Below are 17729 nucleotides of genomic sequence, written 5' to 3' on the forward strand. Positions count from 1 at the left end.
TCCCTTCGTCTTGAAGTGTGTGTGATGAGTCTCTCTCTCTCTCTCTCTCTCTCTCTCTCTCTCTCTCTCTCTCTCTCTCTCTCTCTCTCTCTCTCTCTCTCTCTCTCTTCTACGTCAGATACCAGCTCCTCCACAACAGTCATGTTTGGTATATTTTCGTTTGAAAGAATCTTATTAATTTCTTCAGTGGCTTCATTTCTTCTTCTTGATTGAGTTCCTTGTCATTCACATTTCGTGAATTAGTTAAAGACGACACTATTTAATATTCTATTCAGTTTCAATACCTTTATTTTTATCAGTATTATTCCTGCTTTATCGAATTACTTTCACGATTGCCAGTTAATTACGCCACCCCAAGTCAATTCTCTTTCATTTGTTGTCACTTGTTTTATTTGTAATTTTGTCATTCTCTCTCTCTCTCTCTCTCTCTCTCTCTCTCTCTCTCTCTCTCTCTCTCTCTCTCTCCTTCCGTATATAAGGGTCAGATGTATATTTGTACATATTCAAGAATGCTTGTGTGTATTTAGATGGGTGTATATATATTTGTGAACATAGGTGTGTGTGCGTGTTTGTGTGCATGTATGTATATATCTGTACAGCTTATGAATTCATATTTTAAACCCATATCCATATGCACACTTGCACCTGGCATAGCACAAAATTAAATCGCCTTTGTGTGAGTGGGTCTGTGTTTAAATCGTCATACATTTACACTCATACATGTATATACACTGCATATGTGGCGTGTGTAACATGAATACACGTATACAAGCTCGTATGCATTGGTTTTTTACGTATGAATGTTTCTTGGGCGTGAAAAAGACAAAGTGTGGGTAATTGTATACATGCAACAGAGCAATATTCTGTATTAGTGCCCTGTTATGATGTTGATGAGAGCTGGAAATGGGTATTACGTGTTTTAAAATGCGTTTGTATATCAGTAATATCAAAGGAATGTATGTGTGTGTGTGTGTAAGGTAAATGAATGAAGGTTTCGAGGTGACGTGAATCTCTCTCTCTCTCTCTCTCTCTCTCTCTCTCTCTCTCTCTCTCTCTCTCTCTCTCTCTCTCTCTCTCTCTCTCTCAAAGCTTGTCATCTCAAGTTTTATTTCGATTGGTTTCGTTGTTTTTTTCAGTAACTTCTAAATTTTGTTTTTACTTTTACTTTATTTCCAACATTTTTTACTTTTCACTTTATTTCCAACATTTATTTTTTTTTTATTTCTACTTGATTTTTCAAAGTTCATAAATTTTGCATCTTTATTTTTGAACCTTGGTCCTTCCAGCAACATCCTGCAAAATAGCTCAAGACATTTATATATAAAAAATAAAGACTCTTTCCTATTTACCAAAACAATGACAATAAATTGACTATCCTTCACACCTCTTCACTCCCCCTCCCCATTCCCCCACCAACTTTTACCTCACTTTTCTCTCTCTCTCCTCCTCCTCCTCCTCCTCCAATTCCTCCTCACTTCTTCAGTCTTAACAATGACTTAACTCTGGCCTATTGTTCAATGCTGTCTTCTTTGTAATCTTGAAGTACTTACTACTCCATTTGTTTGTAGAACCTGTTTTTTTTTTCATGAAATATAGTGCTTTTACTCAATTCCACGACCAGCTATGTGTCTTTGGTTCACCCCCTTCTCCTTGGAGAGCCTCGAAGCTGTGTTTCCTCATGCGGTAATGAACCACTTCATTTTTCCATCTTCTCCTTCTTTCCTCCTCTTCTTCTTCTTCTCTGTTTGGCTTCTAGCGGACCCAAAGCTTCTCGAGAATGGCTTCTGTTTCAAAGAAAAAAAAAAAAGTTAAACGTAATTTTGTGACTAGTGTCAACTTGTATCATTCAGCTCTTTCAATGGCTGTTGTTTGTTATTGATTGAAATATGTTTTCCCTTTTTTTATTTTCTGTAGCTATATTGAAGCTCTTTTTTTATTTTATGAGACACGCAGGTAGATCTTCCTGAGTCGCAATCATGTGTGTCGTCTTTTGTTTAATTTTTGTTTATGTTGACCTTTCTGTATTTTTCTGTGATGAATATATATATATATATAGCTTTCAGTAACTTCTCGCTTCTGAACGTAGCACAGGGAAACGCAGCTTATTTCTGTTGTATCGTATTTGTTCACTGAGCAGCCCGTGGAATTGTGTATGCGCGCCCAATTTGTTGATATCCGTATATTTGTAGACATTTTGTAACGTATGTGATTCTTGTTCCACATGAGCCTCCCCTTTAAAGGTATGGACCGTTTTCTATGAATTTGTTTCACATGAGCTTCCCCTTTAAAGGTATGAATCGTTTTCTATGAATTTGAAGAGCGCTGGCTGTTTTTAAAATCTGGCTTTGAAAATTATTGTTTTTGCCACTCATTTTTATACCTCTGTCTCGCTCTCTTTACTATTCACTTACAACTCACTACTACTTACTACGACTACTTTTGTTATTGGTTTGTTGATTGATTGATTGATTGATTGCTGGGGGGTAAAGATATTTACTCTCTCACTGCTGGCTTCATGCTTTCTTCAATATTCGGTATGACTTCACATTTGTTACATTATATTTCTTCAGTGCTTATGTGAAACAGGACTCATATGTGGCCCCTTTTTACCGTTATTACCATTATTACTATTATTATTTAATTTTATTTATTTTGAAATGCCACCGGTTTGCCTTACAATGTATATATATACATATATATATAGTCTTTTGTCAGTTTCTTCAGAAATTATATCTAAAGTTTTTTTGCCTCTTGAATGTTTATTAAAATTCAAATTGGCTATGGAACTTCCAAAATTAATATTTTTTTTTAACATTTCTGCTGGATGTCGGTCACCTGTCCGCTGCATAGTGCAATATAACTCTCCTTTACTCTTTTTTTTTTTATAATTTCTCAACTCACACTTATTCTCCTCCAGAGTGATAATTACATTCAATTGTATTTTCTTTACGCTCAGCAAGAAAGGACTCTCTTCCTATTTTTCAGTCGTTCTGCCTCCCTCTTTTTAAATAAATCACTGCATTTTGTATATATTGTAAAATATTAAGCTGGCAGGCCTTTGGAAAGTCAGTTGCCAGGTATGTAGGTATTTTGATAATCTCTCTCTCTCTCTCTCTCTCTATTTCTCTCATATTTTTATTATTGTTATCATGATTCTCGTCATCGTTAGCACCTTTTTGCTCCATGTACAAAGTCTAGCATCATTTTAATAGACACGGATAGTTTTTCAGTCAATTTAATTTTTTTTTTTTATTTGATCACGTATACTTTTTCCCAGTCCATTTTTTCCTTTTGTAATCAAATTGATTTTTTTATTATTTATTAATCAGTCACATCTAGATTTTCCTATAACCTTTTTCTTATTCAGTCACCTCCAGTTTTATCTATAACTTTTCCCTTATTCGGATACGTCTAAGTTCTCCAATATCTTATTTTTTTCTTATTCGGTCACCCCTGATTTTCCCTAACTTTTTTTTTTACTGTTTATTCACATCTAGTTTCTCCCGTAACTTACATTCTTTTTGATTCACATCTATGTTTTCCCATAACTTATTTTTTTCTGCTCAATAATGTAGTTTTTTTTTTTTATTCAGTAACATCTCTCTAATCATCTGTATCCTATTTCACATTCAAGTAGGTTGGGCAAGGGAACCAAACGTATTTATTCCATAAATCATCATGTATGACGCTGGTGTAAGGTGGTGAGTGCATGCTGTTAATATTATTACTATATTACAGGCTTTGCAAGCCTTTTGTTTCTCTCTCTCTCACAAACACACACTCTTCATCTTTCTATCTCTCTCTCTTTCTTTCTTAAGTCATGATCATGTATGGTCCGCTTTGCTAACCTCAAAAAATTTTAAAAAAAACAAAGCCAAGCTCCCCTGCCAGCACCCGTAACCTCAAGTCTTGGTCAAGGCTCAGTTTTGCAAATGGCCATTAGACCTATGTGGTGGTGATGTGGTCTGCTGTCTGTGTGAACCTCGGTAAGAGCTTCGTATATATATTTGGCTGTTTGCGGAATGGCTAACTTGTAAATATATATATAAATATATATATATATATATAAACAGATACTGTCATGTGCCACGTTTCTAGAAGGGCAGCAGGGATTAAGCTTTGTGACTGTGTATATATATACATGTCTGTTTTTGTAAACACGATCCAGCGGCCTACAGCCCTAGACTCATCAGGGCTAGGTTTTTGGTGGTTTCATTTTGGATAGGTTACCGTTAGCTCCCGTAAGTATTGCCTTGAGATTTTCTCGATCATATGCGTTAATATTCACGCCTTTTGGGAATATCCCCTAGTTTCATAATACCAAAAGGTCCTCTTTGTAACTGTAGTGTATGTTGGTAACGTCCAAAGCTGCAAGTGCTGTATTTTGGAATATGCAATTCCTCGTGTATTTTCGGGAAGAAAAGCCGTCTGTAATTTCAGTTCTGGGTCACAAATTTTGAATTACAGTTAAATGTTCTCACAGGGATGATATGAAAATTGAAGAGTACTTTGAACTTTAATTATAATTGTGCTAACTAGTTTCAGTTTTCCAAAACTTTAGAGAAAAAGAAAACTATGTCATTTTGCCATCAGCTCCAAACCTCGGAACGATTTCAACGTCAAAGAATAAAAATGTCATAGAAATTGACATACGTTTGTATTTTAATTTAAGCACTGACAGGGGTATTTGCAGCTACTTACCAAAGTTCCGTATCGGTCTAGCTACGTCAGGTCGGCGGATTCCATCTAAATTGTCTGAAGCATTATACAAAAGCTTACAATTTTTATCAGTATAAATAGTATTAGTAAATATCAGGGGTTAACTGGAAATTCCTAAAAATATTGGCAGATAAAAAACTTCAAATAAGGTCAGTTATTTCGATCTGAATATTAAGCAAAGATATGCACCTGAATTCATGGGGCTTTTTGGTTATATTAACTGGTTCAGTTCCATTTGTGAAAACTGGATTAAGCTTTGTGTCAATTATAAACGGGAATCAAAACTAAAACTTGAATAGAATATCGAATTATTATTGTTCTTGGAACGTGAAAGAGAATTTGACGAATGATAGAGAGTTGAGGAGTAGAATAATTGGTTAGGGATAGAAGATAATACTAAAACTTTAAGAAGTTGGACAGCAAAGTGGGAAGAGACCGGGGGAACGGATGAAAAGTAAAATGACAGAAGGAAATGCGGCTGCGACCCAAGAAAGGATGCTGCATAGATCCTTTAGTACCGTCGACAGTATGCCACGAAAAATACACGATATGCAGTACCCTCTTAAGTAGCCAAACCGTAGAATTGGGACTTGCAACTTCATCCCAAAAAGACTTTTCCTTTATTGATTACAGTCTCCGAGTATTGATATGTGGTCATGGAGCTGATGGTACTTTTGCCAGTTCAGTTTTTTCCTGGAATTCGGACTGTTTGAAGCCTCTTATTACTCAAACAAGTAAAGTAATTACCATTTTGTTAGTTCTGTTTAGAGTACGTCTTTATCTTACCCTCTGATCTAAATTTGAGGTTATTAAGAGTTGAACAGGAGATGAATTTCGGTTAATGAATGGACCATACAACCATGAATTGTATTTTGATTTCCATGGTAACTTAGGACAACCATGGCTCATGCATTGTACACCTGATTTGGGCAGCTACCAACACGATATTCTTTGTCATGCTTTTCAATTCTCTCCCTTTCTCATTTTCTCTCTCTGTCTCTCGTACCATTTTTAATCTACAGTTTGGAAACACAGTAGAACGACAGTAGATTTCAAGTACATCTATTTTCTCTCGAGATTTATCCCTTTTCTCACTTCGAAATGTTAGCAGTGATGAGAGATTACCACTTAGGGATCTTATGATTTATTTTTCTTTGGGGTTATTCATCATTTCCTTCTTCAGTTCTTAATCTTTTTGTTAGTTCCTTGTTTTCCAGTTGAGGTTTTTTTTTTTTTAATCAGTTTTTTGCCTCAGTTTAGGGTGGTTGTATTCTGTGCCTCAGTTGTAGACTGTCATCATTTCTGTGTTCCAGATAAATGTTGCTTCCCCAGTTCTGTGTCTTTAGGGTTGTTTTTACCAGTTCTGTGTCTCAGTTGTAGATATTTTTGTCATTTCTGTGTTCCAGATAAATGTTTCTCCCCAGTTCTGAGTCTCATCTAAGGGTTTTTTTTTCAGTTCTGTGCCTTAGTTGGAAGTTGTTTGTCAATCAGTTCTTTGTTGTTTTATCAATTCAGTTCAGTTAAGTTGTTTTATCAATTCTTTGTGCCTCAGTTGAAAGTTGTTTTATCAATTCTGTGTCTCAGTTAAGGGTTTTTGTCTATTTCTTTTTTTTTTGCCTCAGTTAAGGGTTGTTTTATCAGTTGTGTGTCTGACTTAAAGGTTGTTTTATCAGTTCTGGGTCTTAGTTAAGGTTTTTTCAGTTCTGTGCCTCAGTTAAAAGTTATTTTATCAGTTCCATGCCTCAGTCATGGGTTGTTTAGCTAGTTTTTTGGCCTCAGTTAAGGGTTGATTTAGCAATTCTGTGTCTCAGTTAAAATTTGTTTCTTAAGTTAAGGGATGATTTAATAGTTCTGTCTTACCCAAAGGCTGTTTCACTAGTGTTGTGCCTCAGCCAAGGGTTGTTTCATCAGTTCGTGCCTCAGTTGTGGATTTTTCTTCCAGTTCTGGAGCTCAGTTATGGATTGTTCTGTCAGTGTTTGGTCTCAGTTAAGGGTTGCTTTATTTGGTCTACATCTGTTTATCAGTTCTGTGCCTCAGTTAAAAGTCTGTATCAGTTCTGCATCTCAGTTAAGGGTTGTTTCACCAGTTCTGTACCTTCGTTATGGATGTTTGTATCAGTTCGTGCTCTGTAAAGGGTTGTTGGATGAGTTCTGTGCTTCAGTTATGGGTTGTAACTTAGTATCAGTTAATTAATGACTGCAATATCAGTTTTTTCTTCAATTCAGGGTTACTTGATCATTTCCAGATCTCAGTTAAGGGTTATTTTTACCACATGTCCTTCAATTAAGGTTTGTTTTGTGAGTTGTGTGCCTCAGTTATGGGTTATATTTCAGTTCTGTACCTTAGGAGTGTTATTTTCTCAGTTCATTAATTCATTCATGGGTTATTTTATTGGTTCCTAGTTTCGTTTTAGAACTGTTTCATCCACCCCTTACTTTAGTGTAGACCTATTTTATCAATTCATTTTTTCAGTTTAGGACTCTTTTATTTAGTCCTTAAGTTTAGAGCTATCTAATCAATTCCTTAGTTTAATTTAGGTCCTTACTTCATTTTAGGGCCATCCTTTCGATCCTTCGCTTTAGGGCTATTCAATTCCCTACTCAAGTTTTAGGTCCTTGGTTCAGTTTAGGGCTATGTTATCAATTCTTAACTTAAGTTTTAGGTCCCTACTTCAGTTCTTACTTCAGTTCAGGTCCTTCATTCAGTCTAGGGTTATTTTATTCCTTCCTTAAGTTTTTTAGGCCATTTTATCAATTCTTTACTTCAGTTTAGGGCTATTTTATCAATTCCTTATTTCAGTTCAGGATTATCTATATTTCTTACTTCAGTTTTAGGTTCTTCAGTTTAGGGATATTTTATCAATTCCTTACTTCATTGTAGTTCTTTGGTTCAGTTTAAGGCAATTTTATCAGTTCCTTACTTCAGTTGAGGGTTATTTTATTAAATCCTTGCTTAAGTTTTATGTCCTTTCTTCAGTTTAGGGCTGTCTTATCTATTCCTTATTCAGTTTTAGAGCTTTCTTATGAGTTCCTAACTTACGCTTAGGGCCCTCATTCAGTTCAGGGTTATTTTATCAATTCCTTACTCAAGTTTTAGGTCCCTACTTTAGTTTAGGGCCATCTTATCAATTCCTTACTTCAGTTCAGGGCTATCGTATCAAATCCTATCGACAGTCCAGGCCCTTAGTTCAGTCTGGGACGATTTTATTAATTCCCTAGTTAAGTTTTAGATCCATACTTAAGTTTAGGGCCATTTTATCCAATCCTTATTTCAGTTTAGGACTATCGTATAAGTTCCGTAATTCAGTTTAGGGCTCATATCAGTTCCTTACTTCAGTTCAGGTCGTTACTTCAGTTTGGGGCTATTTTGTCAGTTCCTTACTTCAGTTTAGGTCTGTCTTATCAGCTCCTTACTTCAGTTCAGGCATATTTTATCAGTTCATTAGGGCTGTCTCATCAAATCCTTTCTACAGTCCAGGTCCTTACTTCAATCTGGGGCTATCTCATCAATTCCTCACTTCAGTTTAGGGCTGTCTTAACAATCCCTTGCCTCTCCAACCTGAGCCACAGTCAGCCAGCCATCTAACCAGCCCCCTACAAGGCCAAGAGCAGCCGTGTTAGTACTATGCAACGTCTGTGTGTGCCCAGATCCACTGAAATTTGAACCTTCTGGCTCCTTTGTAGTCTGATTCAGGGCCTTTTATTCACCCGCATCAGTGCCGAGTCCAATTTTGAACCACTGACTGAGCCTAGGGGTGAAAAATAGTGACAAACTTGATAATTATGAGAAGACGATGTTCATTTCTGAGGATCTGTCGTTGTACTGTACTGTACTGTACCTGTAGTTTTTCTGTAGTAGGTAGAGACAGTGTGAGGCAGGCCTGTGCTTGTGTGTCAAAAAAAAAATTGCAAAAAAAAAAAAAAAAAAGCTTAGTTTTGGACTCAGCAGAACCGACAACCAACAACAACATCAAGCGAAAAAAAAAAAAAAAAAAAAAGCCACACGGATCTGTTTTTTTCTGACTTTGCTTTTTTTAAATCACTTTATTATTTATTTATTTTAATTTTTTTTTTACTCTCTTCCTCACCTGGTCCTTAAGTCTTTGCCTTTTACTCTTCTCTTCGGTTCTAGATACTTAAGAACCATCGAAAAAAGCACAGTGAGAGAAGGAGTGCAGCTGGTGGCTCAGATGCCCTGAACAGACGTAAAAGGAAGTCGTACAAACTATACAATATTCCATTTTTTAAGGTAAATTGAACCCTATTTCCCTTAAGATGTACAGTACCCTCCTCTTTTTTTTTTTAAATAAAAAAAAGATATAAGAGACCCTGCCTGCCTATCTTAGCCTGTCTGGACTTCTGTGTCGCTGTGCCAATGTGTTTTTTACGCTCCCCCCTCCGCTTTTGGTGTTCATAGCTTCTTCCCGCTTTCCTGTTGACAGCTAGCATGATGTGCCCCGCGCGCGTGTGTGTGTGTGTATTCGTCTCCGCTTTCTCCCTGTATCAAAATGTTATATATATATATCTATATATTTTTTCTCTTTGAACAGATTTGATTTGTTTTTTTTTTCAAATCGCCAGGTATATATATCTATATATATTTAATCAGTCGTTTTTATTATTTTTTTTTTATTTTTTTGCTAGCAGGATGTATCTTCATTTTGCCAGCGCGAGCAGGTTGCTTCCTGCCGCTTGAATTTTTGTGTCTTGGCCCGCCACCAAAGGTGTAGAGAAGGAAGGGACAAAAAAAAAAAAAAGATAATGATGATGATAAAAGAGTAAACAGATAACTAAGCTTCAGCGAGCATCCAACCGTGGTCCGGTAGTCTACACGCTGCATGGCCTACCTACCACTTCTATCTCTCTCTATCTCTCTCTCTCTCTCTCTCTCTCTCTCTCTCCTCAACGTCATCATTATTCATCACCATCAGCATTTTGCATCATGATTTATCACCGCCATGATCATCATCATCTTCATCTTCATCCTGACCATCTTTTTTTAATATCTTTGCGCCGGAATGGCCGTGTGTCTCTCTTTGTGAACATAATATCAAAACCACCAACCTTACACACGCTCCTTGTACATGCCAAAATTTAGAAGAGGGGGGGGAAAGGTGGGATGGGCCTCCGGTCATCAGAATCCCCGTCTCTCCTTCAAAAAAACAAGAGGCAAAGAAAGATAAACAAAAGACGAACGAGATCTGCAGAGAGCGTGGATGTCTGGTGCCTGGTGGCGCCTGAACTGTTACAGATTTGGACGATCAGAAACAAGTCAATGAAAGACTTTTAAAAATTTAAAGAAGTATTGACTGACTTGTGCAAATCGAGCTTCAGAACTAAACATCTTCATAAAAGATAAAAGTTTTTTCATATAAATATGTTGACAGTAGGATTTGGGGGATATTATTTTTTTCCATACCTCTCCTATTTTTTTTTTTATCTTTTTGACATTTGTGTTCTGATATGAAAACTGGTTTGTATCGCAAGAGGTGACCACTTTTAATACTTTTTTATTTTCCTCTTTTTTTAACCCTCATGATTTTCTGGATGTGATCTGTAATAGACCACTTTCTCCACTTCAGTTTTGACCATTATTATTAATATTATTATTACTCTCATCAGTATTATTATTATTAATAATATTATTATCATTACAAGAATAGCCTGCCTATGAAGTTTTATAAGATCCTATTTTTACGAATTTCTTTATTTTTTTCATCTCGATGTCTTTTTTAGCAAAGGGGACTTCACGACAGTCTTCATTTGTTTATATATATATTATTTTTTTATAAAATCTATTTTCAACCGTGATCTGATCCAGTAGGCTCTTGGTTAAATAGTGATCTATAAACATCCTTCAATGGTTTTTTTTATTTTAATAGGCCTAAATGTACATTTAAAGAAAAACTAAGCAGCTAGAATCTAAAGAGGAACTTGATAATACGTTTGGTTTAGACTCGTAATGTCAAGGGACGTCTGCATCGAAGATGGAGATTAGTCTTGTAGGTTACTGAAATGGGATTAGAGGCCCGAATTGAAGGTGGTAGAGTAACGTAACGTGCAGGGGTCACGCAGAATGATTGTTACGCAGCACTGACGTTGTACGGAGTAAAGTAACGGCTAGGGTCAACCAGAATGAATGTTACGTAGCACAGAATAACGTAACTTTTCATGGGTCACCCAGAATGACTGTTACGGAACACAGACGTAGTGAATAACATACTGTAACATCTAGGGGTCACCCAGGTTCACTCTTACATAGAACGGACTTTGTATAAAGTAACGTAACATTAGGAGTCACCAGAATGACTGTTGGGTAACGCTGACGTCATATTTTGTGTTAAATAAGCAGTCTGTTCATACTGAACATTGGAATAGTCTCAGTTCAGTTGATAAACACAAAATAATTCTGATATTCCTTCAGTTTTTCAAATAATCAGTCAAGTTAATGATCGGTTATAATTCCTTTTTTTTTTTAACTTTAGTCCATTTTTATTATATTTCTCGTTACTGTTGTGACGTAACTAAACTGACAATAAATTAAACCAGTAATTAATAACCTCTTCATTCTAATGAGAGAATCGGTAAGATTAAATCATTAGTAGATATTTATACTTGTTGACATTTAAATAATTTCTAGTGATAATAATCTTCAACAAAATTATATATAATATTATATATATATATATATATATATATATATATATATATATATATATATATATATATATATATATATATATATATATATAACTTCCAAGACTGCGTATTATTCTGTACGAAGTTCTGAACCTGACGTAATTAACTATAGAGAACTAAAGAAGTTAAGAACTCACGGAAGTTAGAACTTTGTAGGTCTAATCAAGAAAACTTGTGGTCCCTACAAATTTCTGACAAAAATTAAAGTACATTTTTACTTTAAAAGAAAATAGACTCAAGATTTCATGATTGAATTGCTCCTCTTGACCTTATATATACTGTATAATATATATATATATATATATATATATATATATATATATATATATATATATATATATATATATATATATATATATATATATATAGCCTATATATCAACAGACACACTTGACGACTCCAGAATAGCCTTAATTTATGTCACCGTCAATAAATACAAACTTAAAACATAAAAAAAGGACAGTATTAATCATATCCATAATACTTGTAGCCTTTATAAACCCTCGCCCTTATAAACATCAAAATATTGCATTAAACTCTGAGAGATGCTGACGTGATAGAGAGATGATTCTGATTCTCTCAGATGCTGTGGACCAGCGTATACACAATCGCAGAATCGGCCTAAAACTCCGAGTGCCTTAGACCACGCCTCTCGTAGAGATAGATAGGAACCTGCTTTCATCTACTAAAAGTTAATCAAAGAAGCTTAGAGTGAACGTTTTAGTAGCGCCTCATAGAATTCTCTCGGATGAAATGCCCACAGTTTTCTCCACTTATAGTCTGCGTGTCCGCTTGAAGAACTTTCTTTAGAGCCAGAGTGGGAGAAAGTGTGTGTGTGCGCGTGTGTGAGGGAGAGTGGGAAAGTGTCTCTGCTGATGCATCTGCTGTATTTATACAGTAGGCAGGATCGTTGCATTAATGCAGTAGTGAGGTTAACTCAAGTTCATGCAGTAGGGGGAGATTCAACTTGAATGCAGTAAGTGAGGGTTAACTGTAGTACTACAGTAGTGAAGGCCGCCACTGCATTAATGCAGTAGTGATGAGAACTGTATTACTGCAGTCGTGTAGACAACTGCATTAATACAGTCGTAGTATAGTGATGAGAGGGGGTAAACTGTAACACATTCTCAGTGACACTTGCCAAAAAAAAAAAATAGAATAAATTAGACGAAAATAAAATTTAGAAAAAAATATAAAAACTTAGACTTGAATCCAGAGAGAATGAAAGGAAAGGAACAAAATCTTAGATGGCTGCGTCTTGCATGTTGCATGTTGATAACCACACCGACCTTTTCTGGCTTATGACAGTATGTAACACAGAGCATTGCTTGGTGAAAAAAAAAATAATATTAATCTATATATCTTTCTCTCAATATATATATATTTGAAAGACATGAACACAAAACAGAACTCATAATCAACGCATCAAAGAAAAAGTCTATCTTAAATTCCGAATGCTTGAAATCACGGGGGGTGGGGAAAGCCGGGAAGTGGGGTAAATTCTTGACTGAATACGGAAGAAGATGAAAGATAAACAAATCTTCTTCTTCCTTCTTTCTTGATCTCTATCTCGTTCTTCTTTCTCTCAGGTTGGGGAATTTACTAGGGGATACTAGGATAAAGATACACTGCCGTGGTGGATTTGTATAACAATAGACCATAAATATACATATATATTCTTTCTGGCGGGGATCTGAAAAAAAAAAAAAAAAAGAATAGACCACAAATACATATTCTTTTTTTGGACGTCAGGTGGTGTTCGGAATTTAACTCAGACAGCCATCAAAAAAAAAAAATAAGGGTTAATTTAAGTAGTTATTAAAAAAAAATTAGTAGTAAACAATATTAGGGGGATAGTTAATAGTTATTTTTTTAAGCATTTAGAGGGATCTTAAGGCGAAATCAATTTATAAAAGTTGCTACTTGAAGTCACATCAAGATTAATAATTGAATTATTGTAGAAGTTATTGATTTAATTCATGTTTATTTGTATGAGTGGATGTTGGTAAGTGTGTAAGAGTGTGTGCGTTCTGGTGTGTGCACATGCATATATATATATATATATATATATATATATATATATATATATATATATATATATATATATATATATATATATATATATATATATATATATATATATATATATTATTTAACATATATGTGTATGTATGTGTTTAGTATGATTTTACATAGATAGACAGACAGATATACATAGCTGAATAGACTAGGGCAGACTTAGTAGTAGTTAATTATGAATGAAGAAAGGTGATAAGACTGTATGCGATATTTATTTTTATTTTGGTATATCATCACTAATCAACAAAAATATTTTTGGACGCATTTACTGCCTCAATTTTTTTTTTAATTTTTGGAATGTCTCTTTACTCTGTATGTATTTATTCTTCTTTCTTACTAAGCCTCTGTCTCCTTTTGTTTTTCTGCCTTGTTCATTCTGTCTCCATATTTTTGATTTATGACTCAGCCTGCTTTTGAGAGGCTAAGTGCTGATGCTATCCTAAATTTGGCCCCCTCCTGTTCCCGTCCCCCAACAGTTCCTCAACATGGCGTCGGTGTTCATGCGTATCTTCAACCTCATCTCCATGATGCTCCTGATCGGCCACTGGTCGGGGTGTCTCCAGTTCCTCGTCCCCATGCTGCAGGGCTTCCCCTCCAATTCCTGGGTAGCCATTAACGAACTCCAGGTAAGGAAGGAAAGGGCGCAACAGGTGACGAGAATCCAGTTCCGTTCTCTCTTCTCTTGTTTTGGTTCCGTTTTCTTTAATTTGTGGGGCTCGGTCTCCCAGGGTAGGTAGCAGAGCCTTGGTTATCAGAGATGGAATGGGAGCCCTTTACTCGATTGTTCGTTTATTAATTTGTTTGTTTTTCTTTATTACGTGACGCCATGAGAGAGCCAGGCCGCTTTGGTAAGTAACAGGTGAAATGGTTGATGTATTTTGATGTGTATTTAAATCATTAGGGTAAATCGTTTCACTTGTATCTCGAATCGTGTTACACGTTTATCTGTTCGGGAGTTTGATAGCACTTGACACTTGGACCCGTTTTTGATAAGTGCACGCACTTCGAGCACTGAATAATGGCTGGGTGCTATTATGGGTGGTAGGGATGGAAAGAAAGTTTTTGTAGCTACAGAGGTAATTAACAGTTTCTTAAATATACAAAGAGACGCGTAGAATAGAGCTTAAACAAAGGTACGTATGTATAGGCGTACGTATGATGTCTATTTACACAGGGAAACCATACAAATGAGTTTATGGAGAAGCAGTATATGTATATATATATATATATATATATATATATATATATATATATATATATATATATATATATATATATATATATATATATATATATATATTAACGAGAAATTATAAAAATTCACGTAAAATCAATATAGGTTAGGTTAATCATGCCACTTTGTAGTCTAAACATTTTTATGTAACCAGGTCAGAATGGGTACTGGTCCGCTTTCAAACGAACTATAAATTCTCTCTCTCTCTCTCTCTCTCTCTCTCTCTCTCTCTCTCTCTCTCTCTCTCTCTCTCTCTCTCTCTCTCTCTCTCTCTCTAAAAACATTTTTTCGTTCAAAGAAGAATATTGCTTTTATTTTTTATTAGAATTTCAAGCTTTCAGGAAAAATAGTTTGCAAAAATATTAGGGCAGAAAGAAATCAGAGGTAATAGTAGCCAGTATATATATATATATATATATATATATATATATATATATATATATATATATATATATATATATATATATATATATATATATATATATATATATATATATATATATATATAATATATAGCTGTATATATATAGGAATACAGTTAGATATGTTAAAAGTATAATATATAATTATAAGTCATTCTTCATTATATGACAAGTACCATATCCTAAAAGATAATATTATCCATACTGTGATACGTTGCCTTATCTGTATATACAGTAAAGTGAAATTATATATATGTTATAGAAGGTATTACAAGAATATTCAAAGAGTAGTTTAAAGCCGTAAGACCAAGCAATACTTCCTAGAATGTTCAATATTCATAAGTCCAAGTGTACAGTCAGCCCTAAAAGTACTGCCCTTACCACAGTCACTTGTAGCTGTTGAGGCAGTGAAGTAATCACTGGGCAAATTATAGCTGCCAGATGTATAGAAAATAGAATAATAAATGGATGTCGTAAATGGTATAATTACAACTGTTGTAGTTAACCGAAGAGCAATACAACTGAGATTCCTTAGCAAGAGAGGTGTCATAGATAAATACTTAACTGGAGTATGAAGCAGTCTGATCAACCTCAGTTATTGTCAGTTTTCTCATTAATGCTGATAGCTGCTAGGACAGTTAGATACAAGGGGAACCAACTGTCATTACGGGTTTTGTGGTATGGCTAGCGTTCAAGAATACTGCTCCCAATTTAGCTATAAAGTTCAAGATGCTTATTGCAGCAGTAAAAATGATATTCCTCACTCTGTCAGAAAGTCACTTCAGTGAAAAAAAAACTATTGTTTGAATAACATATGCCCAAGGTTACACTGCTTGGTTTTGTCGTGGTTGTAACTTATTTTAGATCAGTACAGAAAGACACACGCAGTGTATAGAGAGATGGGACAGATGGCCAGGAATAGAAACAAGCTCAGTGGTGAAGATGGCTTGAGATCTTTTGCCGGCAAAGCTAGCTTCCTCATTTTGATGTAAGCATAGTCAGAACATTGATGTTTCATAGACCTATTTTGTTAACAAGTGTATACAAAAATGTTTGCCGCCTTTTTTTTACGTGACCATGGCTTTTTTTATAGGACAAAAAAAAGTGATTTGGTATAGTGATAATCAAGTTTTATTATTAATATTAGGATGGTGTCTGAGGTATGTAATAAGACTTATTGCTTTCTGTTCACTAGTGTAGAGATGTATGACTGTAGATTGTAATGACTGTTCTTTTGACTATTATTTGTGTGTGTTGTTAATGTTTTGAGTACTCACTTGGAGAACTGAATATCTCATTTCTCTAGAGCTTGCAGTAGATTTTTCCTAGCACTTAATGCAAACAGCAGAAGACAGATATTTGACTGAATTGCATACAAGCACAGCAGCTACACGTAGATGCGGGAATAACCACTTGTAACCCTTACAGAAGTCCCATTGGTTGGAGCAGTATTCATGGGCATTCTTCAAAGCCATGTCTCACATGCTCTGCATTGGGTATGGGCGATTCCCGCCTCAGAACTTGACCGATTTGTGGCTCACGATGATCTCCATGATATCGGGCGCCACCTGCTATGCCCTATTCATCGGTCATGCCACCAACCTCATCCAGTCCCTGGACTCGTCGCGACGCCAGTACCGGGAGAGGGTATGTGTTCTCTTTTCCTTCCTTTATTCTTCTCTCTTAACTTATTCAGTGTTGCTTTCTCTCTCTCTCTTTCAGGAAGTCTTTTGGTTAGAGCAATACTCTTGGGCGTTATTTAAGGCCATGTCCCATATGCTCTGTATTGGGTACGGCCGCTTTCCTCCTCAGTCGTTGACTGATATGTGGTTAACGATGCTGTCTATGATATGTGGTGCCACATGCTATGCACTCTTCCTGGGGCACGCCACCAACCTCATCCAGTCACTGGACAGCTCGCGAAGGCAGTACAGGGAAAAGGTGAGTGAGTGGTCGGGTCCGCTACCAACAGCTCCTGTCCTTCCCTTGGTCTTTATTCAAGGATGATGGTGGGGGGGGGATGGCAGAGACCCTGAGCCTTCCAGAAAGTGTGTGTGCGTGTGAGTGTAGTGTGTTGTTGTTACTGCTGCTGCTACTGCTACTGCTACTGCTGCTTTTACCGCTTCCGCTGCATGCCTATGTAAACTGCATGACCGCCAGTCTGCCGCTTTCGCTTCTCACATCCACATCATTGCAAACGCCGTTCTCCCCGGCATTGGCCCCCTCCGACCCAACCCCCGTTGCCACCAGCCAACACCAGCTCTCTCCCCCCCACTTCCCCCATCTTCACGTCTCGTAACAACAGAGCTCACCACAGATCTCTCCGTTCTCTTCCGAATGCTTAGTGTGCTGCACTATCCCTCAGTCTAAACAAAAGCAAAAGCAAAAAAAAAAAAGTGAAATCCCATTTCCGTGCCCTGCCCCGTGTCATCATCTTCACCACATGGCCTCTGCAGACCCCCGTGACAACAGAGGAGCAGTTGTAGGGGCCAAACTTGTTCCTGTTCCATTGTCTCTGTGTTGGCTGGTGGACCGCTTCAGGTCTCACAGTTGCCAGAACGCGATGGAGGGTGAGT

General features: G+C 36.2%; 1 protein-coding gene across 11 annotated transcripts in view; it reads left to right on the forward strand.

Annotated features, from left to right (window-relative positions):
• Positions 1-17729, forward strand: part of Ih (hyperpolarization activated cyclic nucleotide gated potassium channel Ih) — a 557258-nt gene that overhangs the window by 461808 nt on the left and 77721 nt on the right. For 6 of the 11 annotated variants that reach the window (XM_067100602.1, XM_067100604.1, XM_067100605.1 and 3 more), the window contains 2 exons: positions 13974-14123; positions 16582-16800. In XM_067100602.1, coding sequence (XP_066956703.1) covers positions 13974-14123; positions 16582-16800 — 369 coding nt within the window. Of the gene's footprint in view, positions 1-8851; positions 8969-13973; positions 14124-16581; positions 16801-16875; positions 17095-17729 lie in introns of all 11 variants that reach the window. The other 5 variants (XM_067100609.1, XM_067100601.1, XM_067100603.1 and 2 more) reach the window with 3 other exon arrangements.

The sequence above is a fragment of the Macrobrachium rosenbergii genome, chromosome 56 (assembly GCF_040412425.1).
Source record: "Macrobrachium rosenbergii isolate ZJJX-2024 chromosome 56, ASM4041242v1, whole genome shotgun sequence".
Classification (NCBI taxonomy): domain Eukaryota; kingdom Metazoa; phylum Arthropoda; class Malacostraca; order Decapoda; family Palaemonidae; genus Macrobrachium; species Macrobrachium rosenbergii.